Source organism: Pipistrellus kuhlii, unplaced genomic scaffold, assembly GCF_014108245.1.
Source record: "Pipistrellus kuhlii isolate mPipKuh1 unplaced genomic scaffold, mPipKuh1.p scaffold_m20_p_21, whole genome shotgun sequence".
In the NCBI taxonomy this organism is placed as follows: Eukaryota; Metazoa; Chordata; class Mammalia; order Chiroptera; family Vespertilionidae; genus Pipistrellus; species Pipistrellus kuhlii.
In genome coordinates this window covers 8359855-8382947 of record NW_023425520.1, presented here as the reverse complement: position 1 = coordinate 8382947, position 23093 = coordinate 8359855, and the positions used below count along the sequence as shown (strand labels likewise).

At 60.8% G+C, this 23093-nt stretch overlaps 4 protein-coding genes across 9 annotated transcripts; 3 read left to right on the top strand and 1 right to left on the bottom strand.

The window, feature by feature from the left end:
- Positions 1-778: 778 nt before the first annotated feature.
- Positions 779-11285, top strand: MAP2K7 (mitogen-activated protein kinase kinase 7). Of its 4 annotated transcripts, XM_036450291.2 has the most exons (13): positions 780-1015; positions 2798-2845; positions 6642-6783; positions 6957-7023; positions 7132-7245; positions 7331-7450; positions 7596-7703; positions 7780-7959; positions 8063-8143; positions 8242-8384; positions 8906-8951; positions 9064-9194; positions 9273-11285. In XM_036450291.2, exons 1-13 carry the CDS (start codon positions 892-894, stop codon positions 9325-9327), a joined length of 1359 nt encoding a protein of 452 aa, XP_036306184.1. In that variant the 5' UTR covers positions 780-891; the 3' UTR covers positions 9328-11285. The 4 variants fall into 4 exon arrangements, with proteins under 4 accessions (XP_036306183.1, XP_036306184.1, XP_036306185.1 ...); XM_036450292.2 differs by having other exon boundaries at positions 781-1015; positions 9064-11285; XM_036450293.2 differs by lacking the exon at positions 2798-2845 and having other exon boundaries at positions 782-1015; positions 9064-11285.
- Positions 11286-11671: 386 nt separating this feature from the next.
- On the top strand, positions 11672-16286 carry TGFBR3L (transforming growth factor beta receptor 3 like). The gene is made up of 7 exons (XM_045585790.1): positions 11672-11741; positions 12551-12687; positions 12860-13150; positions 14335-14440; positions 14533-14691; positions 14819-14969; positions 15956-16286. The coding sequence occupies exons 1-6, from the start codon at positions 11672-11674 to the stop codon at positions 14962-14964; spliced, it is 909 nt and encodes a 302-aa protein (XP_045441746.1). The 3' UTR covers positions 14965-14969; positions 15956-16286.
- Positions 16287-16512: 226 nt separating this feature from the next.
- Positions 16513-18891, top strand: SNAPC2 (small nuclear RNA activating complex polypeptide 2). Of its 2 annotated transcripts, XM_036450299.2 has the most exons (5): positions 16516-16755; positions 17359-17469; positions 17604-17672; positions 17897-18155; positions 18244-18891. In XM_036450299.2, the coding sequence occupies exons 1-5, from the start codon at positions 16573-16575 to the stop codon at positions 18573-18575; spliced, it is 954 nt and encodes a 317-aa protein (XP_036306192.1). In that variant the 5' UTR covers positions 16516-16572; the 3' UTR covers positions 18576-18891. The 2 variants fall into 2 exon arrangements, with proteins under 2 accessions (XP_036306193.1, XP_036306192.1); XM_036450300.2 differs by lacking the exon at positions 17604-17672 and having other exon boundaries at positions 16513-16755.
- A 2465-nt stretch (positions 18892-21356) lies between these two features.
- CTXN1 (cortexin 1) lies at positions 21357-23039 on the bottom strand. 2 transcript variants are annotated; one of them, XM_045585939.1, is made up of 2 exons: positions 22676-23039; positions 21357-22373 (listed from the first exon to the last, which is right to left on the bottom strand). In XM_045585939.1, exon 2 carries the CDS (start codon positions 22331-22333, stop codon positions 22085-22087), a length of 249 nt encoding a protein of 82 aa, XP_045441895.1. In that variant the 5' UTR covers positions 22334-22373; positions 22676-23039; the 3' UTR covers positions 21357-22084. The 2 variants fall into 2 exon arrangements, with proteins under 2 accessions (XP_045441895.1, XP_036306195.1); XM_036450302.2 differs by having other exon boundaries at positions 21357-22353; positions 22676-23014.
- Between the last annotated feature and the right edge of the window lie 54 nt (positions 23040-23093).

The window sequence follows — 23093 nt, the reverse complement described above, 5'->3', positions numbered from 1 at the left end:
GAACAAAGACAAACCACTCTCCAGGGACCCAGCATTTCAGATGGGGCCATGTTCCCAGCACCTCCAGACCAGTGAAAGGAATCTTCAGGCTGCAAGGACACCAGGCAGAGGCACCCTAACCCCAGGGTCAGTCTCTGCATTGTCAAGGAGGAGGGCTCACATTCTGGGGGGAAAGTCTTAAAACGTCCCAGGCTAGCCTGACCTGGAACTCGAGCCTTGACTTTTGGCCAGGTGTCACGCCGCAGGGTTCCCAGGGCCCCCATCCCTTCCTACCCCCGCCTCTTCCTCCTGCCCTTGGCCCATCCTGAGCTTGCTGAAATGGAAGAGGCTTCCCGCGGCTGCCTAATTATGAGGAGGCAGCAATTATGCATAACGGATCATCCTGAAATCTGTCCGAGGTGAGAGAGGAGTTCTGAGAGGGCATGGGTGTCAGAAACGGCCCAGCCAGAAACGGCCAAGACTTAAGGACACAGCCGCGGTGACCACTCGCGACAACGCCATAGCCAGAGCCTACACCGCAGCCCTCGTCTCCCCGGTGTTGGCTCCCGCGTCGCTCCTCCACCCGCCCTGCCCAGGCATCGCCGTGCAGAACGCGGGATGTGGCTTCCGTGCAGCGCGGCTCCCCAGAGCGCCCGGGAACTCGCACCAGAGCTCCTCGGCGGGAGGCTCGCACGCTGCCAGCCTCGGGCTCTAGGTGGCGTCCTCGCTCCGGCTGGGGCGCCGCACGCACGCGCGGAGCTCCGCACGCGGGGCCGCGGGCATGCGCTGAGCGGGCCGGGACGGCGGCTCGGCGGGGTCACCAGGCGCAGGCGCAGTGCGGTGTTTGTCTGCCGGGCTGACGGGCGGCCGGGCGGCCGGCGGTGCGCGGCGGCGGCGGCGGCGGCGGGGAAGATGGCGGCGTCCTCCCTGGAGCAGAAGTTGTCCCGCCTGGAAGCGAAACTGAAGCAGGAGAACCGCGAGGCCCGTCGGAGGATCGACCTCAACCTGGATATCAGCCCCCAGCGGCCCAGGCCCAGTAAGCACGGCGGCGTGGGGGAGGGGGCGGGCGGGGGCGGGGCGCGCTCGGCGGGAGGCCCCGCCCACGTCCCCAGGCCCCGCCTCCCCTTCCGGAGCGCGCTCGCTTCTCCTCGCCGCTCCCCCCAGCTGTCTGCTCGCGTGGAGAGGGTCACGGTGACCCCGCGCCTAGGGGCTGGCGGGCTCCCGGACGGACCTCCCACCTGGGGGAATGCACCTTTCTGGGGCCTGAGAGGCTAGTGACCCGGCTCCAGGTGATGTTACCCCACCTGATGACCTGCCCCCATCACCGTGACCTGCGGAGCCTCCGCCACCTACTGTGAGCCGTGCTTCCTCCACCCCATGCGACTGTGACTGCATCCAGGTCCCCCAGCAAACTCGCACTCATCCCTTTTGACCAGATGGTTCCACTCCCTCCATCGCAGTGACTGTTAAGAGAACCCTAACCCCCCTCCACTCCTGGGTCCTTGTCATCGGCTTCAAGGGGTGATCCACTCACACCTGGCCTGGGGACACCTGAGGTCACCTGACCACATATAACCCCCCTTTCCCCTCTGACCTGATGATTCTCCCCCTCCCTCCCTGTGACTTGGGTACTCCTCCCCAGTTGGACTGTCATTGCTCAGCAGCCCCCTGCCACTATCCACACACACCAGGCCCCTGCATACTCTTCTGGCCGGTTTCACTACCACCATCTCGGTGACTGTGTCTAGCTCCTCAAAAATGCACACCCAGCCTCCAGTCTGAGGACTTTGTCATTTGGGCTCAATGACTTCTTCCCCACACACCCATACCGACCCTAACCCTAACCCTAACCCTAACCCTATGGGTGTGTGGGGAAGAAGTCATTGAGCCCAAAATGCATCAATAACATCAATGTTTCTGTCTCATCATTATGCATCTCAGCACTCACATATGTCTCTTTTGATTCCACCATCTCCGTGTGTACCTTCCTGGCATCTTGTCACCTGGAATCAAGAGTTGTCCCTCCAATACCCCCACCTGCCCCGGAATCACCATGATTACATTTAGTCTTGTGTCCCACAGAACCCCTCCTCAAGTCCTCTCGCAGCTGGAGGGCATCAGATTTCCCTCTCCCACAAAGGCCTTCTTTAATGTCCTCTCTGATATGACCCTTGTAGCTTAAGTAGCTCCCATGGCATCATCCTGGCAGGAGGAGGAAGACACCCTATATCTCAGTACTCCCAACTACCCGCTACTCACCCAGCCTGACCTTCACAGCCTGAAACCCACCCCAGTCCCTGTGTAGGGCCCACTCCCCACCCCTCCCTTCTGGGTCAGCTTGGGTTCCTCCATGAGAGGGTCTCCGGGGGGCCCAGAGAAAGCTTCGAAGCGGCGATGCTGACATTAGACACTGGTGACCTGGGGCAGGAAGCCCAGCAAGGACTGGAGGTCCACGCTGGGCTCTGCAGTGCTGCACGGTCCCTCCCACCCCTGATCCCCCAGCATGAACAAGGCAGAGTTGGGTATGGGACCTGAGGAGCCTTATGGGGTGGCTGTCCAGTTGCAGAATGAGGCACAGTGAGGCCCAAGGCGGGCAGGCCCTTGAGAGCCCCACTCTAGGCATCTGTGTCTGTGTCAGCTCCATCCCATCCTTCCAGTCCGCCCATCTGTCAGTTTCTACCCATCTCTGCAGTTTGGTGCCTTGCACCTCCCCCTCCTCCTCATTATGATTTGATTTCTTTTCTTTTGGACAAATCGGTTGTTTCTGCTGTGATTTATTGTCGTGTTGTGTTTTTTTTTCTTCCTTCTCCCCATCCAGTTATTGTGATCACTCTAAGCCCTGCTCCTGCCCCGTGCCAACGAGCAGGTACCAGCCTTTTCATCATCGCTGCTTGGGCATCTGCACCATTGACGTAACTGCTGCCCCAGCTGCAGAATCCCATCCCTCACCCCCTATGCCGTGTGTGTGTGTGTGTGTGTGTGTGTGTGTGAGTGTGTGTGTGTGTGTGTGTGTGAGTGTGTGTGTGTGTGTGAGTGTGTGTGTGTGAGTGTGTGTGTGTGTGTGTGTGTGTGTGTGTGTGTGAGTGTGTGTGTGTGTGTGTGTGTGAGTGTGTGTGTGTGTGTGAGTGTGTGTGTGTGTGTGTGAGTGTGTGTGTGTGTGTGAGTGTGTGTGTGTGTGTGTGTGTGTGTGTGAGTGTGTGTGTGTGTGTGTGTGAGTGTGTGTGTGAGTACATGTGTGTATGTGTCCGTGCTAGTACTGGTGCACAAACTAGTACATACCTCCTTGAGCTCTCTCATTCTCAGTCTTTCTCCCTCCATGTGATCCACATCAGGCCCATTCCACCTCTTCCTCTGTTCTCTCACCCCCCTTCCCCTTCCCTTTCTCCCTGGGGGAGGAACTGGGCTCCCTCACTGACAAGTATATCACTTGTGAGGGAGTCATGGGTGTGTGCAAATGTGTGTGTGTCAGTGAAAAGGAGAGAAAGTGGGACCAGTGGGCCAGCTGAGCCTGGGTATCCACTTCAACAGTTCGGGGAACATGCTTTGGCCCCGAGAGCTATGTCTAGGCCCCAGGGCACAGAGTTAATAAAATGGACGAGTGCCTCTCCTTGTGCAGCTGATGCTCCACTGGAGATGGGGTGGAGCACGAACAGTGCGCAGACCCTTAGGGAGGCAGGAGGAAGCTGTGAGCCTTGGAGGAAAGGCGGAGTGGAGTCGGGATGAGGGCTCCGCAGCAGGGTGGTCTGGAAAAGCCTCTGGAAAAGGCAGGATTTTTTTTTAACAATTTAAAAAACACCTGTAGTAAAGTTCAAAACATGCTCGCCCCGGCGGGTGCGGCTCAATTGGTTGGGCATCATCTCATGCACCAGAAGGTTGCTGGTTCCATTCTTGGTCAAGGGCACATGCCTGAGTGTGGACTGCATCCCGGGTAGGGCGCATGCAGGAGGCAGCTGATGGATGTCGTGCTCTCACATAGATGTTTCTCTCTCCCTCTCCCTCTGTCTCTAAAAATCAATAAACTATTGTGTTTTTTTTTAAAAAAAATGACCAGAAAATGAATCAGCACAGGATTATAGATGACAAGCCCTACCGTGTCATGGAGGATTTCTCTGTTCCTGGATCCATGATGATAAATAAAACCACTTCTATTACTCAGTGAAAATTTATGCAGAGCCTCAGGTTATACCTTGGTGCTGGGCTGTCCATTATTTTTGGTGTCTTGTGCCTGGTTCCAACTGCCTGTCACTCGGGGAGACCGTAAAATGATTTCTTCTGGAAGCAAAGTCTTGTGGGAGGTGAGGGAGCAGCTGAATGGAGGTAGCAGAACGGCCCTGTCAAGGCCTGAGGGTAGGTGCCAGTGGGTCTGGGAATGGATGTGATTAGCACAGGCCCAGTGTGCGTGTGTGTGTGTGTGTGTGTGTGTGTGTGTGTGAGAGACCAGGCTGGAGGCCTGGTCCTGTTGGCCCTTGTGGGTAAGTGGCACTAGGTTGGGCAGTTGTATGTGTACCACCTCGTGTGTGTGTGTGTGTGTGTGTGTGTGTGTGTGTGTAAGATGGTGTTGGAGGCTCTGTTGCATTGTCTGCCTGGCTGCATGTTTGTGTGGGTTTGTGCCATACCCCCCTGTGTGTGTGTGTGTGTGTGTGTGTGTGTGTGTGTGTGTACAGGCGCTGACAGTCTGGCTGACAGCCTGGTACATCTATGATTTCTGACAGCTGCATGCCCCATGTTCTCTTACTCTCTCTAATTCATTCACCTCCCCCCCTCTCCCTCTTTCTCTCTCTTTCCTCTCTCTCTCTCTCTCTCTCTTTCTCTCTCTCATTCACCTTCATGATCTCCCTCTGTCCTCCTGACTGCCTCGTGGCCCATCACCACCTCAGAGCTCACTGACCACTCTGGGATTTTATGTGTCTCCTCCTCCCACCACCATTCCAGATCCCACTGTGCTTCAGGTTGCAGGGCTGGTGGAGGCCTGTTTCCTGGCAGCCCTTCCTGGGCAGCTCTAAGGCCCAGTGGCCTGTGTGAGGGAGGGGACCCACGGGGCACCAGACATGTGGAGAGGGCAGAGATGTGGTCCTCCCTGCAGGGAGCTGGCCGTGCAGCGCAGGAAAAGGATCCAGGCACTTCTCCGGGGTGCGAACCGGACACTGTCTCAGGAGGTTCCGTGTGCAGGGGGAGTGCACAGCGGGGTTGTTGAGCCAGGGAGGGAAGGCTTACGACCTAAATAGGGATGCTACAGAGCTGGGTGGGTTGGGGGACATGGGAGCCGAGGGTTCTGGGCTTGACTCTGTCTCTGGAGTCCCCAGAACTCTGTCTTCATTCCTGCCAGGCCCTAGCGGGACCTGCACCCTGCAGGCCAGGGTCACATACTTGTTCCCTCACTCTGGCTCCCTCACATCAGGGTCCTGGGTCAACAGGGCAAGGAAAGTGCTTGGCCACCAGCAACTCAGACATACCCATTGGTCACTGGGCCGTGTTACTAGATGCTCACAGACTGTGGGAAGAACAAGTGGGCTGCAGTAGGAGGTGTGGAGAGAGGAGGGACAGCAGCTGGAAGCAGGCCCCATGGGAAGGTGAACCTGGGAGGGTGCTTGTAGCCAGTGCCCTCCCAAGCCCCTTCCAGAGTGCCAGGGCCTCTCAGGTATGAGGATTCGATGGAGGATTGTGTGTCTCCTCCGGGGGCCACAACAGCCTCTGCTCCTCCAACCTGGTGCCAACCCAGCTAGGGGAGGGTCCCACCCCCTCAGGGAACCTACTCTCCTGTCCGGGCCCCTCTCTGGCCTGTCTCTGCAGCACCCCAACTGTTGGGTAGCTGGGCTCCGGTCTTGGCTCCCGTCTGTCTGTCTCCTGCTCTCCCATTCCCTAACGCTGCCTGCCTGTCCTGGGCTGCCCGCTGCCTGCCCGCTGCCTGCCTGCCTGCAGCATGTTCAGAGCCATCTGCATGCAGGCTGCTGGAAAGAACCAAACCCTGCCTGGCCTACCACCCGCTCCAAATCCCACCAGTCCTATAGGGGCTGTGCCAGCCGGAACCCCTCATCAGCAGGACACAGGCCCAGCTGGGGTCCTGTCCCTGCCACTGTCCCTGTTGGCCTCAGCTGTGCAAGCCAGGCTGGGAGGCTCACAGATGAGCCTGCTGGCCAGAGGGTGGCCTTCCCTTACTATGGAACGGAACATGGGGTGGGGGAACCCTGGGTCCCTTGCCCACTGTCTTCCCAGGGGGGTCTGCCTCATTTTGTTAGCCAAGTTCATTGCAGCCCACAGGACCAGAGCGCAGGCTGATCCTGGCTGGCAATCCTGAGCATGGTCCTGAGCATGGGCGCTGGCCCTGGGCAGGCGTGGGGAGGAAAGAGACATGCCAGGGAGGACGCCTGTCAGAGGGATGCCATCAGCCTCCAGGACTCATTTTTTTGTCAGCATTGATTTGGGGATGAACCGTTGGTCTCTGGGGACCACCATTCCCAGCCAGCCCACTCCTGGAAGGAGAGGTACCCTGAGTGGTCCCAAGGGTGAGGCGCCAGCTCCTCCCACCCAGCAGGCAGGTGGCTGTGCTAGTCTATCTGAGGATCCTGGGAGGGGAAAATCAAGGTCTGAGCCCCCAGATGCCAGCATTGGAGGTGGGGCGAGCCGCGTGCCAACCCCCTCCATGCCCCTGCCTCTCACCCCAGCTCTCCAGCTCCCACTGGCCAACGATGGCGGTAGCCGTTCCCCGTCTTCCGAGAGCTCCCCGCAGCAGCCCACGCCCCCTGCCCGGCCCCGTCACATGCTGGGGCTCCCGTCCACCTTGTTCATACCCCGAAGCATGGAGAGGTGAGCCTTCAGAACGGGCCACTGACCTTTGGGTGGTCAGCTGGGAGAGGGCTGCTGGGCTAGCCCAGGGAGGAGGTGGGGGAGGATGGGGGAACCCCTGTGTGTTGGGAGCTGGGGTGGTCTCAGGTTGGTCAGGACCCCCCTCCACTCACACCCTCACCCTGTTCCTCCAGTATCGAGATTGACCAGAAGCTGCAGGAGATCATGAAGCAGACAGGCTACCTGACTATCGGGGGCCAGGTACCACCCTCCCCCCGGCCCCCGGGCGGTGGGGGCAGACACAGTGGGGCAGGTCTACGTGATAGGGCAGAAGCTGGGCAGACCCTCAGTCCTGATCCTCTTCACCAGCGCTACCAGGCAGAAATCAACGACCTGGAGAACCTGGGGGAGATGGGCAGTGGCACTTGCGGCCAGGTCTGGAAGATGCGCTTCCGGAAGACAGGCCACATTATCGCCGTCAAGGTGAGCACCCGCCCGCCCAGGTGAGTCCCACGCCTCTCGGCTCTGGTGCTGAGGGCCTCCTCCCCTCCCCCTGCCATCTGTGCAGCAAATGCGACGCTCCGGGAACAAGGAGGAGAACAAGCGGATCCTCATGGACCTGGACGTGGTCCTCAAGAGTCACGACTGCCCCTACATCGTGCAGTGCTTCGGGACCTTCATCACCAACGTGAGCCTGGCTGCCCGGCCCTGCTCTTCTGCGCTCCCTGAGTCTCTTGCCAGAGAGTGTGCCCCCCCAGCCCCTGTTGTCTTCCCCTGATGGGGGTGGGCAAGAGGGTATGGCCGCCCCCAAGCCTTGCCTGCTGCCCTTGCAGACGGATGTCTTCATTGCCATGGAGCTCATGGGCACCTGTGCTGAGAAGCTGAAGAAGCGGATGCAGGGCCCCATCCCCGAGCGGATCCTGGGCAAGATGACGGTAGCGGTGAGTGGCCAGGCCGGGGCAGGAGGCCCGGGCCCGTCTCCCCCCTGCCAGTCACAGTGCCCCTCTCCCCTCGCAGATTGTGAAGGCGCTCTACTACCTGAAGGAGAAGCACGGTGTGATCCACCGGGACGTCAAGCCCTCCAACATCCTGCTGGACGAGCGGGGCCAGATCAAGCTCTGCGACTTCGGCATCAGCGGCCGCCTGGTCGACTCCAAAGCCAAAACACGGAGCGCTGGCTGCGCTGCCTACATGGCAGTAAGTGGGGGCCCGGGCGGCCTGGGCAGTGCACCCGCTCCAGCCACAGGGTCCATTCCCCCTTTCCCTGCCTCCTCTTCCCTTCCCCACCTCTTCCCTGCAGCCTGAGCGCATTGACCCCCCGGACCCCACAAAGCCAGACTACGACATCCGGGCTGACGTGTGGAGCCTGGGCATCTCTCTGGTGAGTGGGGGCCCCCCCTCCTGAGCTGGGTGAGCTGTTTCTGGGAGGACAGCAGCGAGGGAGTCTGTTTTCGACCAATCCAGCCCATGTCTTCTCAGGTGGAACTGGCGACGGGACAGTTTCCCTACAAGAACTGTAAGACGGACTTCGAGGTCCTCACCAAGGTCCTGCAGGAGGAGCCCCCGCTCCTGCCCAGTCACATGGGCTTCTCGGGGGACTTTCAGTCATTCGTCAAAGACTGGTGAGGAGCTCTGCCCGGGCCTTCCAGGAGGGGGGCAGATCAGGTGTGGCCCCAAGCTCCAAGCAGCCAGGGAGGTTTGGGGTGGGAGGATGGAAAGCCTGCCCTCATGGGGGTTGGTCAGAAGGGGCTCGGGGCAGGGCTGCAGGCAGGAACCAAAGCTTTGGGAGCCATGACTTGGGTTTGGACTTGGCCTGAGGTGCCAGCTGGCCCCAGGGCATTTGGCTGGTGGCCTGGGGCTTCACCTCAAACAAGCAGAGGGGGAGAGCTGTGAGCATCCTGCACCAACTAGCAGAATTATGCAGGCAGGGCGGTCACATTGGATTCTCCCTCAGGGAAACCCTCCTACTGGCACCTTACAACGTTCAGGCCCCGGGTCCTCTGCGGTGTCCCAGTGGGTGACACGGGGCAGGGCAGATGCAGTAGCTCCTCCCCCCCACAGGCTTTGCAGACCCCTGGCTCAGCAGGTGGACCGGCTGCGCCCCTCCAGGCTCTCACTTCCCTTTCCTCCCTTCTCTCCCCAGCCTTACTAAAGATCACAGGAAGAGACCAAAGTATAATAAGCTACTTGTGAGTACCTGAGGCCCCTCCCCCCCTCCCCACCGCCTGCTCATCTGGACACCCAGGGCCTGGGTGAGGCCAGCAGCTGCCCTTGCTCTAAGCTCCCCCTCGGGCCCCGCAGGAACACAGCTTCATTAAGCGTTACGAGACGCTGGAGGTGGACGTGGCGTCCTGGTTCAAGGATGTCATGGCGAAGACCGAGTCACCAAGGACTAGTGGAGTCCTAAGCCAACACCACCTGCCCTTCTTCAGGTAGCTGCGTGGCGGTGGCCAGCCCCACTGGGGGGAGGGGCCGGAGAAGTGGCCACAGGTCCCCTCTTCCCTACCCAGCCACCCAGCTGCCCGCCAAGGGAGACCTGGGAACTGGATGGCCGCCGAGGGCTGAGGACACAAAGTAGGGGATGCCAACCCGACCCCGACTCCCTACCCAGCAGCCACGGACAGATGGGCCCACCAGGCCCTAGCCCTTCCAGGCCTGGGGTCAGCCGGCTGTACAAGTCCCCCCAACAGACACTGTGAACGGAAGACAGCAGCAGGCCATGAGCGGACTCGCTATTTATTCATTCGTAACCCCTGAGCTGGGGTGGCCACCAGGGGCCAGGAGAGAGTCACCCTTCTTGCATACTCCCATGCTGTCCCTCCACCTTCGTGGTACACATGCTCCCTGTCTCTGTCTGCCTCTGTCACCTCCCTGATGCCTCTCTGATTTTCCCTGTCTCCCTTCCTGTATCTGCCTCTCTCCTGGCCCAAGCCCAGGCTCCGTTACCCACAGCAGGACTCCTCGGTCCGCTTAGGGCTGTGGCGAGCAGTGAGTCCTCTGGCTGGCATCCTCGTCCCAGGAAGGCAGGCTGGGCATTATGACTGCAGCTGACCCAGACTGGGGGCTCTGGCGCTTGCGCGCTCTCTTGCTCGCTCTCTCTCTTTTTCTCTCTTTGATCTCAGGGGGTCCTTTTTGGAATTTATTGTATTTTATTGTACTTGGTGGGGTGTTTGGGGGATGGGGAGGAAGAAGAGCTTGTTCTCATGGGGTTTGTCAGTACCTTCAGAAACTGTTACCAAAGTCATGTTTAGCTGCTGTGGAATCGCCCCCAACTCCTGTGGGCATTGGGGGGCTGGAGCCAGGTCAGGGCCTGGGCCACTGTGCCTTGTCAGCCTGTTCTGGAGAGACTAGTCCCAAAAGTGGGTGCTGGGGCGGGGGCCCCTCCGTTAGGCTGGGGACTGGCCACAGCGTGGGGTGAGTTGAGGACCTCAGGCTGTGAGGAGGGAGCCCAGGGGCTGTGGCCACACAGGGTGGCCTTCAGGGAAGGTGGGTGTGGGGCATGTGGGAGGCAGTAAATGCTGGTGCGGAGGAGAAGGGCGTGAATGGCAGTAGTGGGGTCACAAGGCCCAGGGAGGCAGGGATTGAGTGTATAGGGAATGGATGTGGGGGTTTGAGGATGTGTGACAGGGACAGAGTGGGGCAGGCCTCGGGCTGGGGTGTAAAGGCAGTCATGCCCTCACAGTGCCCCTGAGCACCCCTCAACCCCCCAGAGTTGGCCAGTCCCCAGCCCACCTTGAGGATAGGCCATGGGGCCCCTCTTCCCCCCGCCCCCCTCAGCAGCAGTCAGAGCAGGAAGAGGGGGGTGTTCCTTTTTTGTTGGTGATGCATGCAAATAAGTGGACAAACACACAACCAGCCAACGCCAAAGGTGATGAGCTCCCTGGATGTAGCCGGAGCAACGTAGACTCAGCATAGGCGTCACTGTAACTCTCACTATCCTATGGACTCTGTTACTCTTATAGTCACAAAGGTCGCATGTTTAAACAGTACTCCTTGTCTTCTCTCTGCTCCCCGGGGGGCTGGGGTGGCCATCTTTCTTGCCCAAATCCCCCTTGTGACTGGATGGGGCAGGGCAGAGGTAGGTGGGCAACAGGCCTGGCTCCACCCTCCGGGGTCCCAGCCAAGGGGGCTTTTGCCCATAACCAGAAGGTCAAATGGCTGGTTCCAGGGCCAGCAAAGGTCAGATGCCGGCTGCCGGTTTATTTTATTTAACTTAATTTTGTTTATGAGTGTGTGTCTGCCTGTCCCTCCCCTTCAGTGTTAATTAAGTGGGAGGCCTAGGGGAGCCTCTCCTCCCCCTCCCCACCCTCCCCTGCTTCCCCTCCATCTCCAGTCACCAGCCGTCCTTCTGGAACAGGCAGGGGGCTGAGCGGGCAGGCAGGAGCCTGGGGTGACGTGGCCCAGCCCACCAGCCCATGACCCCTTCTCAGGCCGCCAGTATTGCCCCTTCCCTTTTTAAAATGAAACACCCTCGTTTGTAAATCCTTAGATGCTTGAGAATAAAACCTCTCCCTTTTCTTCCACTGAGTCTGTGGTGTGATATGGCCTGAGATGTGGGAAGGGTCTGTAAGGACTGGGAAGTGGTGAATTCTGGTGGATAAGGTCTCTGCATCAAAAGGGAAACTGAGGCAGGGCTGTGGCTGGGAGGGTGGTCTTGGTAGTGATTTGCCCAACATCAAGCAGGCAGTATGGAGAGACACCCACCCCCCAGTAGCCAGAGGTGCTGCTGGAAAAGAGCTCTTAATCCCTGGCTGGCCTTGGGAGAGGGCTCTGGTGTCAGCCGCTGTCTGCCACCCCCGCTCTTCGCTTCCCGGAGTGGCTGCCCAGCCAAGGACAGGGACACCTGCTTACCTGCCTGCACTGGCGCCGCTGCCTCTGGCCCCCACACGCTTCCCACGGCCAGTCCAGCATGCTGGGCGCCGCGGTCCTGCTGCTGGCCCTGCTCCCAGGGGTGCCCACCGTGCCCAGCGGGCCGCCTGGTATGTAGGGATTGGGCAGTACGTGCGCCTTCGCGCTCCCATTCCTGTGCCACCTTTCTGAACCTCCCATCTGCCTTGCCTTGGGGAATGGGAGGGTGGGCAGTGGGGTCCACCTCTGCCCCCCATTTCCAGGTTCTCTGGGATCCCTAACTTCAAAGTTCCCAGCAGCCACGTGAGGCCAAGTACTGTGGGGGGAGGGGTCCGTGCAGATACTTTTAGGGGATGTGTGTGGGGCCATCATGAAGCAGACGTGTGCACTGCATGTGCATGTCCTCACTGATGAGAAGACCCCGTGGGCGTTCCTGGGCCTCTCCCTTCACTGCGATGCCCTCGGCCTGAGAGGGAGGCATCTGGACACAAGGAGAGCCTGGTGGCCTGGCCAGGCTTGGGCTGTGCCGAAGGGCTGTGGGAGGCACCCCTTTCCCTTCCCATTGCTTTGATGACAGCACCCGCTCCCCTCAGAAAGAGAAGGGTGGGGCCCCACCCCTGGCCCTGCTGCGGCTCCGGGCTCCTCGGCCCCTTCCCAGCCTGGACTCCCCTGGCTCCCTGTGGGGAAGGAAATCGGAGTCCAGGGAGGGAGCCTCTCCCAGGGGCGCACAGCTTGGAGCACAGCCTCACTGCTGGGCTGCGATGCCCATGGGTCCCCGGGACTACATCACAGCTGGTGTCCCGCCTGCGCTGGAGGAGGCGCCCAGCGTGAGTGAACTCCCCGCGCTACACCTTCCAGGGGAGGCTGGGAGATAGAATCCTTTGCTTGAGGGCCCAGGGGGCAGCCCGCACTCCTCTGTGCCCTCTTTCTGCCCCGCCAGCGCCCCCCTTCCCAGGGGCGCCCGGTCCGCGGCTGCGCCGACCCCTTTTCCACCTAGAGCTGGCGGACGCCCAGGACGCGTTCCGGCGCCGCGCGGGGCCGCTCGAGGTGCCCGCGGACAGCCGCGTGTTCGTGCAGGTGCGGGCGGACGGGGGGCGGCGGGCGGCGGGCAGGTGCGGGCGGACGGGGGTGCGGCGGGCGGCGGGCAGGTGCGGGCGGACGGGGGGCGGCGGGCGGCGGGCAGGTGCGGGCGGACCGGGGCGGCGGGCGGCGGGCGCGGCTGTGTCCTGAGGGCACACTCCACCCCCAGGCGGCCCTGGCCCGGTCCTCGCCGCGCTGGAGCCTGGCCCTGCACCGCTGCTGGGTGACGCCCTCCTCACGCCCGGCCCCGGGACCCACCCTGGCGCTCCTGCGAGGGGGCTGCCCCGCCAACTCCTCCGTCACCTTCCCGCCGCCACGCCCGGGGGCCGCCCGCTTCAGCTTCCGCCTGCACCCGGTCTTCAACGCCTCCGTGCAGTTCCTGCACTGCCAGCTGAGCCGCTGCCGCCTGCGGGGAGCCCGCCGCGCTCCCGCGCCTCCGACGCCGCCGCCCCAGCCTCCGGTGTGCGGGCAGGACGGGGGTCTGCTCCCCCGGGGCCGGTGTGGGGCGGGCAGGAGGGGGGGTCTGCTCCCGGGGCCGGTGTGGGGCGGGCAGGACGGGGGTCTGCTCCCGGGGCCGGTGTGGGGCGGGCAGGACGAGGGTCTGCTCCGGAGGCCGGTGTGGGGCGGGCGGACGGGGGGTCTGCTCCCGGGGCCGGTGTGGGGCGGGCAGGACGGGGGGGTCTGCTCCCGGGGCCGGTGTGGGGCGGGCAGGACGGGGGGGGGGTCTGCTCCCGGGCCGGTGGGGGGTGGGCAGGACCGGGGTCTGCTCCCGGGGCCGGTGTGGGGCGGGCAGGACGGGGGTGGGGTGGGGGGGGTCTGCTCCCGTGGCCGGTGGCGGGCCGGCAGGGTGTCTGCTCCCGAGGCCGGTGTGGGGCGGGCAGGACTGGGGTCTGCTCCTGAGGCCGGGTGGGGCAGGCAGGAGCACCTCCAGCATTTGGAGAGGAGCCTCTCAGTGGGGAATCTTGGGGTCAGGACGCTTTGGAGCCTGGGGCACGGGTCCCTGGGAGCTGGGGGAGGTACTGGGTCTCTCCCAGGCCGGCACAGGGGCTCCGCTCAGGGTTCCTCAGTGAACGTGGTGTAGGCACTGAATTCCTTCCCGGCCAGAGCACCAGGACCCCTTGGGCGGGCCTCTGAGGTCCCGCCAAGGCGGGTGGTTGGATAAAGAAAGCCACTCAGGGGCCAGATCTCTGGGCGCCTAAAGTTGGAGTCCACAGGTTAGATTAGGGGTGTCGAACTCAATCAGAGAAGGGGCCAAAATCTAAAATCCAGCCTAAATCGCGGGCCAAATGGTTTACTGAACAGTCATAAACTGTCATTGTGATGGAAACGCAGCGGAGTGCAGTGATGACAGCGCGGTGCGGGCCACATTGCAAGGCCTGGCGGGACGGATTTGGCCCGCGGGCCTTGTGTTAACCGTTAGATGCTCAGAGCCGGGTACTGTGACTTCGTGGGCTGACATTTGGAGTCTTGGGGGCTGTGCGGCCAGCTGCTTGGATATCTAACGGGCTGGGCTCGGGGACCCCCACGGGGTCGGATTCACAGGGATCTAGTGGTGGGACACAGCTCTCTCAGGAGCCCTGGGGAGGAGCTCCTGGGCCCCGGGCCCTCACATCCTGCCCCTTCTGTCTCCCCCACCCCCAGCAGTGTCTGCCTCAGGAGGAGGGGTGCGCCGGCGGCGGCGGGAGCCTGGGCCCCCACCTGCACACCCTGACGCAGCCCATCGTGGTCACGGTGCCGCGGCCGCCCCTCAGTGAGCGAGCCCTCCGCAGGGTCCCGGGACAGGAACACGGGGGGGAGGGCTTCGGGGGCCTGGGCCTAGTCTCCGCGTGGTGCTCCCCACAGGGCCACCCAAGGGCGCGCCCGGCAGAGCCGTCCGCCCCCAGCCTCCTGCGCCGGCCCCGGGGGCCCTGGAGCCCGCCCCGCTGGCGGCGCTGGTGGCGGCCGCCTTCCTGTTGGGCGCCGCGCTGGTCGCCGGGCTCGGCCTCGCGTGCGCGCATTCAGGTACCACGCGTGGCCCGCTCACATCTCCCGTCCCCCCGGAACTCCCAGTGCTTGGGGGCCGTGGGTCACTGCGGGCCCAGCTTGCGGGGCCTGACCATCCTTAGACCTGCCTCCGTTATGCCCGTAGCAGCCCCCAGGGGGCGCCCCTGCACTGGGCCAGCGTTCAGCTGCCCCTCCTGCTCCGGAGCCTGCCTCTCACCCCCAGCGCCCCCACCTCCCAGCCCACCCCCGAGAGCCTCGCCTAGCGACCCCCAGCCCAGAAGACCCCAGTAAGGCAGGTAAGTGTGTGTGTGTGTGTGTGTGTGTGTATGTGAGTGTGTCTGTGTGTGTGTCTGTGTATGTGACTTTGTGTGTGTGTTTGTGAGTGTGTGTGTGGGTGTCTGTGAGTTTGTGTGTATGTGAATGTGTATGTGAGTGTGTGTGTGAAAGAGTATGTGTGAGTGTGTGTGTGTGAATGTGTGTGTGTGTGTGTGAGAGTGTGGGTGTTTGTGTCTGTGTGTGTGTGTGTGTTTGAGTGTGTGTGTGTGTGTTTGTCTCTCTGTGTGTGTGTGAGTGTGTTTGTGTCTGTGTGTGTGTGTTTGAGTGTGTGTGTGTGTGTTTGTGTCTCTGTGTGTGTGTGTGTTTGTGTCTCTGTGTGTGTGTATGTGAGTGTGTGTGTGTGTGTGAGAGTGTGTGTGTTTGTGTCTGTGTGTGTGAGTGTGTTTGTGTGTGTTTGTGTCTCTGTGTGTGTGTGTGTCTGTGTGTGTGTTTGTGTCTGTGAGTGTGTCTGTGTGAGTGTGTGTGTGAGTGTCTGTGTGTGTGTGTGTGTGTGAGTGTCTGTGTGTGTGTGTGAGGTGGCCTACATCGCCCCTTCAAGGATGGCGCGCCCCAGCAGAGCCCAGGGACGCACCCGCCTGGCTTATGTTGGAGCAGACGCACCAGTCTGGACCGCAGCCTTCCACCTCGGACCCCAGGGCACGGCGATCCCTGCACCCCGCCTCCTCCCTCCTCCCGCCTGGACTCAAAATAAACACCTGGTCTGGCACACCGTTCTGAGGTCTGCTTGGGCGCAGGGTTGGGGTGCCGAGCGGGAAGCGGAGGCTGGGCGTCAGACGGGGGTTGTGGGCTGGAAGAGGCCCGGCCTGGAGAGTTAGAGCTTGGGGGCGGGCTCATACACCCATAGCGGGTCAGGGGAGACCCGGGGGCGTTTTGTCCCAAACAGAAAGGGCACCAGACCACCCCTCCCCCCAGGTTGTTTTAAACCCGCTTTCTTCCTCCACCCCAGCACCGGACCGCCTGCCTCTTTAGACCTTCCCATCTTCCCAAATCCAGCCTCCTCCGTCTCCACTTGCACCGCCGGGCCCTGCCCTCGCTAGGACCTGGACCTCCGGCCTCTGCTCCAGCCCCCTCTCCCCTCTAGCCTAGAGCCCCCTACATCCTTCCTGCCCGAGCTTCGAGCGCCCCTGGGCACTGACAAGTGCGAAACGGCTAGTTCCATTGTGCAGATGAGGAAACTGAGGCCGGGTGCAGCTCAATCACTTGCTCAAGGTCCCCGGAGCTGGCGACCCCACAGCCCAGGCTCTTGGCTACGACAGGGCAGGCAGCTGGTTCCACAAGACTCAGTCCAGACATGGCGAGAGGGCACGCGATCTCAGTGGGCGCCAGAGTACAAATGAGATAAGATGGGGACGGGGTGTGGGGTGGGGGAAGACCATGTTCGCCACCCGTTGGGATGCTAGCCTGCCAGCCTCGCTCGTTTCCCAGCCACGCCGCTCCCTCCACCTGGCAACCCAGAGCCACGCCCCCGTCGGCGTCCGCTTCCGCGGCGCTTTGGGCCCCGGCAGCCGCCGTAGCCCCGCCTCCAGGGGCGCGGCCTGGCCCGCCAACTCCGCCGTCGCCGGCATGAAGCCTCCCCCGCGGCGCCGAGCGGCCCCGGCGCGCTATCGGGGCGAGGTGGCCGGCGCCGCCGGCTGGAGCGCCCTCGAGAAGCGGCAGCTGCTCCGGCTACTGCAGGCGCGGCGGGGCCAGCCGGAGCCAGACGCCGCCGAGCTGGCCGGGGAGCTGCCGGGCCGGAGCGAGGCCGAGGTGACGGGGTCCCGGGGGGAGCGAGGCTGGACGCGGACCTGAGATGTGTGCCGGGAGGGGTGTGGGGGGGACACCGGGAGGAGGACGAGTGGCGGGGCGCGGCCTGGGCGGGACGACGCGAGGCTGGGGCCGGGGTGAGCTTGGCTGAGCGGCCGGGCGTGAGCGGGGCATGCGTGAGGCTGGGGGCGTGGCGTGGGCGTGACTTGCGCGGGGCGGGGGTCGGGGCGGGGCATACGCGAGGCTTGGGGCGGGGCGTGGGCGGGGCCTGCGTGAGGCCGGGCGCGGGGCGGGGCGCACTGCGAGGAAGACTGAATGGAGACCCAGACTGGGTGGACGTGGCGTACGGTGCAGCGGCGCTAGGCGGGAATGCGGTTGAAATGAGAATCAGGAATGGGGTGCAGTGGACGAAAGGGAGGTGAAGGAGGTGAATAGGATAGCTGCAGGGAGGTGCCCGATAGGCCTGGACCTTACATTTTTATGAGGTCACCTGGTCCTGGACCCCAGACCCTGGGCAGAGTCTCTGTGACCCTTAACGTTGGGCTTTGGCCCTCACCCCGAGCCCTGGGTTGTAGAAAGCCCATTTGGTCTCCTTTCTCTTCCCAGATTCGGGATTTCCTCCAGCAGCTCAAGAACCGTGTGGCCCGGGAAGCCATTCAGAAGGTGCATCCAGGTGGCCTAAAGGGTCAAAGGCATCCACCCCCAGCTCCCATCGAGGTGAGGCCGGGCAAGGCTCTCTGGAAGATGGGTGGGAGTTGGGAGGATAACTTGGTCAGAGGATCCTCAGGAAGCGGGGAATCCTGAGAGTTGATCCCTAGGCTGACCATGTATTTTCTGGTTGCCCGACCCAGGTGTGGATGGACCTGGCTAAGAAGATAACAGGCCCCCTGGAGGAAGCTCTGACCGTGGCTTTCTCACAGGTACAACCGTCCCCCAGGGAGGTGAGGGTGTCCTTAGGGTCAGGGTCAGACACAAGAGCCTAAGAAAGGTATGGATCTGTGACCTGGGCCCTTACACCTTGAGCCTCAGTACCCCTCCTTTGAGGTCATCTTCTGTGAGCAGGTGGAGGTGGAAGCCTCAGCAGTTAGCAGGGCAGGGGCTGACTGGACTTCTGCTTTTCCTTCCTGATCTGTCTGCCTGCCAGGCGCTCACCATCATGGCTGTGGAGCCCGTCAGCCTCCTGTACTCCAAGCCGTCCAAGCCTACGCAGGCGCGTGGAAAACTGCTGCCCCTTAACACCCCCAGCAGACGAGAGAACCCGAGCCCTGGGGCTGGTGGCCCCACCCCTGAAGCACCTGTTGGCCCCTCTGCTGAGGGAGACCTCGAAGTGGACTTTGAAAAGATCTACAAGTACCTGTCATCAGTCTCCCACAGCTACCAAGGCCCTGAGCTTTCCCCAGCCGGTGAGGATGGGGGAGGGGGCTCTGGTGGTGGGGTTCAGGCAACAAGTCCTGACCTTCTCTTACCCTTCTCCTCGCCATCCACCACCAGAGTCAGCCGTGGTCCTTGACCTGCTCATGTCACTTCCTGAGGAGCTGTCTCACCTGCCCTGTGCAGCCCTGGTTGAGCATATGATGGATACATACCTACACCTGATGGCCCCCCAGTCTGACCCCGGCAGTGGGAACCTGGGACCAGAAGCTGAGGTTTGTGGGACTGGCTCTAGGGGGCAAGAGGAGTCCAGTCAGGCCAACCCCCAGGCCCCTGAGAATGTCAGGCCCAGCAAACCGAGATCTGCCTGGCAAGTAGCTGGGGTTTGCCCCCTGAACCCATTTCTGATGCCCCTGGAGCTTCTGGGCCAGGTAGCTACCCCTGCAAAGTGAGGGTCCCAGCAGATCGAGCACACACCAGACATCTGTGGCTCCTGGCCTTCAGCACTGCTTGGGCTGGCACTGCATCTTCACGAGAACCTGGTCCTGGTGGGAAGTCCCTCACTCGGTGTGCAGTGCCAAGTGGCCTTCAGGACGTTCCATACACAGGGGTCTCGGCCACGGAAGTCCAGTTCGTGTAGGAGTTCAGCCACAGATCTTAAGTGGGGGCAGCCAGGTGGCTGGGATAAAACCATCATCACATACTGCCCCCTCCTTTCCTGCATCCTGTTGCTTTTGCCCTATAACTGAATAAAGTTGTTAATCTGTCTCTTTTTTTAAAGATAATTTTAGACAGGGAGAGAAACATCAGTTTGTTGTTCCACTTATTTATGCATTCATTGGTTGATTCTTGTATGTGCCCTGACTGGAGATTGAAACCGAAATCTCGGCATATTGGAATGACACTCTAACCAACTGAGCTATCAAGAAAAATTGTCTCACTCTTTTTTCTGTGACTTAAAGGTGACAGAGCCCTGGCTGGTGTTCTGTGTTTATAGAGTTGACCCATGCATCGAAGAGTCACGGGTTTGATTTCTGGTCAAGAGTGCATACCTGGGTTGCAGATTCGATCCCAGGCCCTGGTTGGGGCGCATGCAGGAGACAACCAATTAATGTCTCTCTCCCTTCCTCCCTTCCACTCTCTCTAAAAGTCGATGGATAAAATATCCTCCGGTGAGAATTAACAACAACAAAAGTGGCAGTGATGACTCATAGTACAGAGGGAGATGTTGGAAGTAGGAGAGCTTAGGGTCCAGGGGACTGAGGGGCATGCCAAGGAGGAGGGTGCAATCACCAAATGCTACCACTGCCAGGAGTGACCTCAGTTTGGCTATGAGGGGACCCTTGGTGATTATGTAGAGGTCAAGGCAAGCTTTAGCTTGAAAGGTGTTGGGAGAAGGTTTTCTGAGTGGCGGGGGAGGGGGGAGCAGCACCAGCAGAGAGAGAGTGTGTTAGGCAAAATGAATCTTTGTACTTAACTGGACAGTCACTAGGACCACCAGTTCACCCCAGAAGGGGTGGGCCCGTATCACCTGGAAGGAATGTTCATGCATACACAAGTGGGTCTGTTGCCACTTGGCTATCTATATCACACCTCCCCCCGCTGCTGGTGTGAGCCACTTCTGTCCATAAGTTCCCTTATAAACTTTATATATATACATTTTTATTGATTTCTGAGAGGGAAGAAAGATAAAAACAACATAAGCATAACCAGTGGACATAGACACCAGGGGGATGAGGGCATGAACGGGAGTGAGGTGGGGCCAATAGGGGGATAAGGACACATATGTAATACTTCAATAAAATAAATTGCTGGGCCTCAGCAGGGCCGGTGTGGCTAAGTGGTTGAGCACTGACCCAGGAACCCAGAGGTCACCTGTTCAGTTCCTCATCAGGGCCCATGCACGGGTTGTGGGCTTGATCTCCAGTAGGGGGTATTCAGGAGGTAGCTGATCGATGATGTTTCTCTCTCGATGTTTCTATCCCATTCCTTCTAAATCAATAATAAAAAAATATGAGAGAATGATCGGCTGCCTCCTGCATACCCACTACTGGGGATCAATCCTACAACCATGCATGTGTCCTTGACCAGAATGGAACCCAGGATCCTTCAGTCCACACGCCAACGCTCTTTGTCTACTGAACCAAACCAGGTAGGGCCCTTATTAAACTTAAAAAAAAAAAAAAAAAAAAAATAAAATATATATATATATATATATATATATATATATATATATATATATATATATATATATATTACTCATTTTCTACAGAGAGGAAGGAGAGGAATAATTAGAAACATCAATGAGAGAGATTCATTGATCGGCTGCCTCCTGCATACCCTGCAACCAAGGGATGTGCCCGCAACCAAGGTACATGCCATTGACTGGAATCTAACCTGGGACCCTTGAGTCCGCAGGCTGACGCTCTACCTACTAAACTCCGATGTTGTCCAAGGCTGAGGGGCCTGGGTTAGGGGTCGGCTGTCCCATGTTGCATGTTAGAGAGAGGGTCCTCTGAGGTAGCTTTGGGGAAGCAAGGGGAGGAGGAGCAGAGCTGGGTAGAGTAGGGAGTTGGAGTCTACCTGTTGACAAGGGCCCCAAATTCCTAGAGGTGCTTTTGGGTTTCCTCTACAGCCTCCAAGGGTGTGGGTTCAGGGGAGGGCAGAACAGGAACCAGCGTCCTTCCATGGAGTGGCATTCCCCCAAGCCTAACTAGTCCACTGAGAGCCCGAAATTTTCCCAGAGTCTGCATTCACTCAGCCTTCCTTTTATAGAAACCCCCACTTCTCCCCACACAGTGCACACGCTCTCCCGGAACGCACAGCACACTTCCCAGGTGGGTTGTGGAGTCAGCCCACTCCATGATCAGGACTCCACCACACACACACACACACACACACACACACACACACCAGACCCATGGGTTCCCAACGGCACGTGATGATGTCGGGAAGGAGACCAACGTCGGAGGGATCTGGAGCTGAAGATGTAGTTATCGCAGCAGGAGGCCATGCCAGGTCTTGTAGGGCTGGTTGAGGGCACCCCATCCTCACAGCCCACTCAACTAAGTCCATTCCCCAGAGTCTCCCTAAGTCAAGGGAAAGAGGAGGGTGTCTTGGCTGTGCCTAGAGCCAGGGGTATTGAGGTGGTAACACACCAGTCCCTCAAGTGTGGGTCTGAGTGTCTGCAGCACTGGGCAGGAATGCTAACTCGACTTCCTGCTTGGCTCACGTAAGCGCTCAGTAATAGCTTTTATTATTACCATTTACTCAGAGACATGAAGAGTAAGAAGGCATGAGGAGGGCATGGGGGCAGGGAGATGGTGTGGGGTGTGGCAGGAGGGATCAGGGGTAGGTGTCAGTATTGCCAGTGACTGGCATATGAAGATGGTGACTGGGAGGGGTGTGCTGATTACTAACAGGCCTGGGTGGGGGTAGGGGTGAGTCTGGGGGCCTTTGCCACCATGGAAGGTGCCAAACATCCTGCCAGACAGCCATTGTTGCTCTTCGGGCTCGGTCTCAGGGCAGGCTGCACTGGGCATATTCTACTCTGGGTCCAGGAGCCCAAGGAGGGGTTCAACACGCGGGAGGGGGTGATGGAGTGGTGGGATGGCCAGACATGGGAGGGGGGATACAGAGGAGTCCCTGCATCCAGGAACGCACATACCATTTATGCTGGAGGCTGGACGACAGCAGAGCCATCTACACGCTGGGCGGTCAGTGAGTTTGGGGGCGAGGACAGGAAGGATAAAGGCACCAAGTGGGGCTCGGGCTTGCCCAGGAGGGATGATGGGAGAGGCCTAAGAGTATGGAAGGTGTGGGGGGGGTGGAGGGGGGGGCTGGACTTCTCATGCACTCCTTTTTTGGATGGGCTCTGGGGTGGAATCCCGAGCGCGACCAGGCCGATGACGGGTGGGCCCGGAACAGTGACCCGACAGAGGGCCACCCGAGGGTGCCTGGCTCAGACCAGCGCGTAGTCGAATTGGCCACGCTCGAGCGCCTCCTTATGGTCGGTCCAGGACGAGGCGGGCATGCGGCTGTAGGGGTCGAGCAGGATGCGCACGCAGCGCACCATCAGCAGCACCAGCACCACGAGCAGGCAGAGCACGAAGGCGAACACGGTGCGCTGCTCAGCATCCAGGCCCACGCCCGCCGGCGGCCCCGTCGACGGCGGCAGCGGCTCCGGGGACAGCGTCCAGGTCGTGCTCATGGCTCACATTCCCGCGAGTCCTGCGGACAAGAAGTCGGCCCTGGGCGCGGGAATGAGGCTGTGCCTTCCCACATCACCCCCTCCACCCACCTTGCCCGTCCCCCCTCTCCGGTCTCGGTCTCCAGGCAACGCCCACGCCCGCCAGCAGACATCCCACGCGGGGACCCAGCTCGCACAGGTGGGGGAGCTGAGCGGAGCCGGAGCCCCGAGCTGACCAGCAGCACAACAGGTGCAGCCGCGCAGCCCTGGGGCGCGGCAGGGATCCTTCCCCGCGCCCCGCTCGCGGTCTTTGTTCTCGGCGTCCCCGGGCTCCTTCGCCCACCGCCCTGCCTTTCCCCTCACCCTGGCAGCCGCGCTCTCCGGGACCCGCGCCGACTCCGCTCTCGGCTTCTCCCAGGCGGTGGTGACGGCAGTGGCGGTGGGACTCAGCCCACCCCACCCGCTCCTGAAGCAGCAGAGACCGAGGCGGGCGAGGCGCGAGTGAGCCTGGCGCCGCCGCTGCTGTTTCCATAGCGACGGGGGCGGAGGCTGCGCAGGGAGCGGCGCACGGCGGCGACCCCGCCCCGCCTCAGGATCACTTCTCACGCCCAGCTCAGCTGCAGGCATCCAGGATCCCCACTGCTTCAGCACCCCAGATGCTCCCCCCAGATCTTAGCCCCTGCTCTCCCCCAGCCCTAGGGATCCCAACCCCCAGACACCCAGCCAGTTCATGGAAAACGTCCCTTGCTTTTCTTCTCACTCATCCCCTCACCCTACCCCC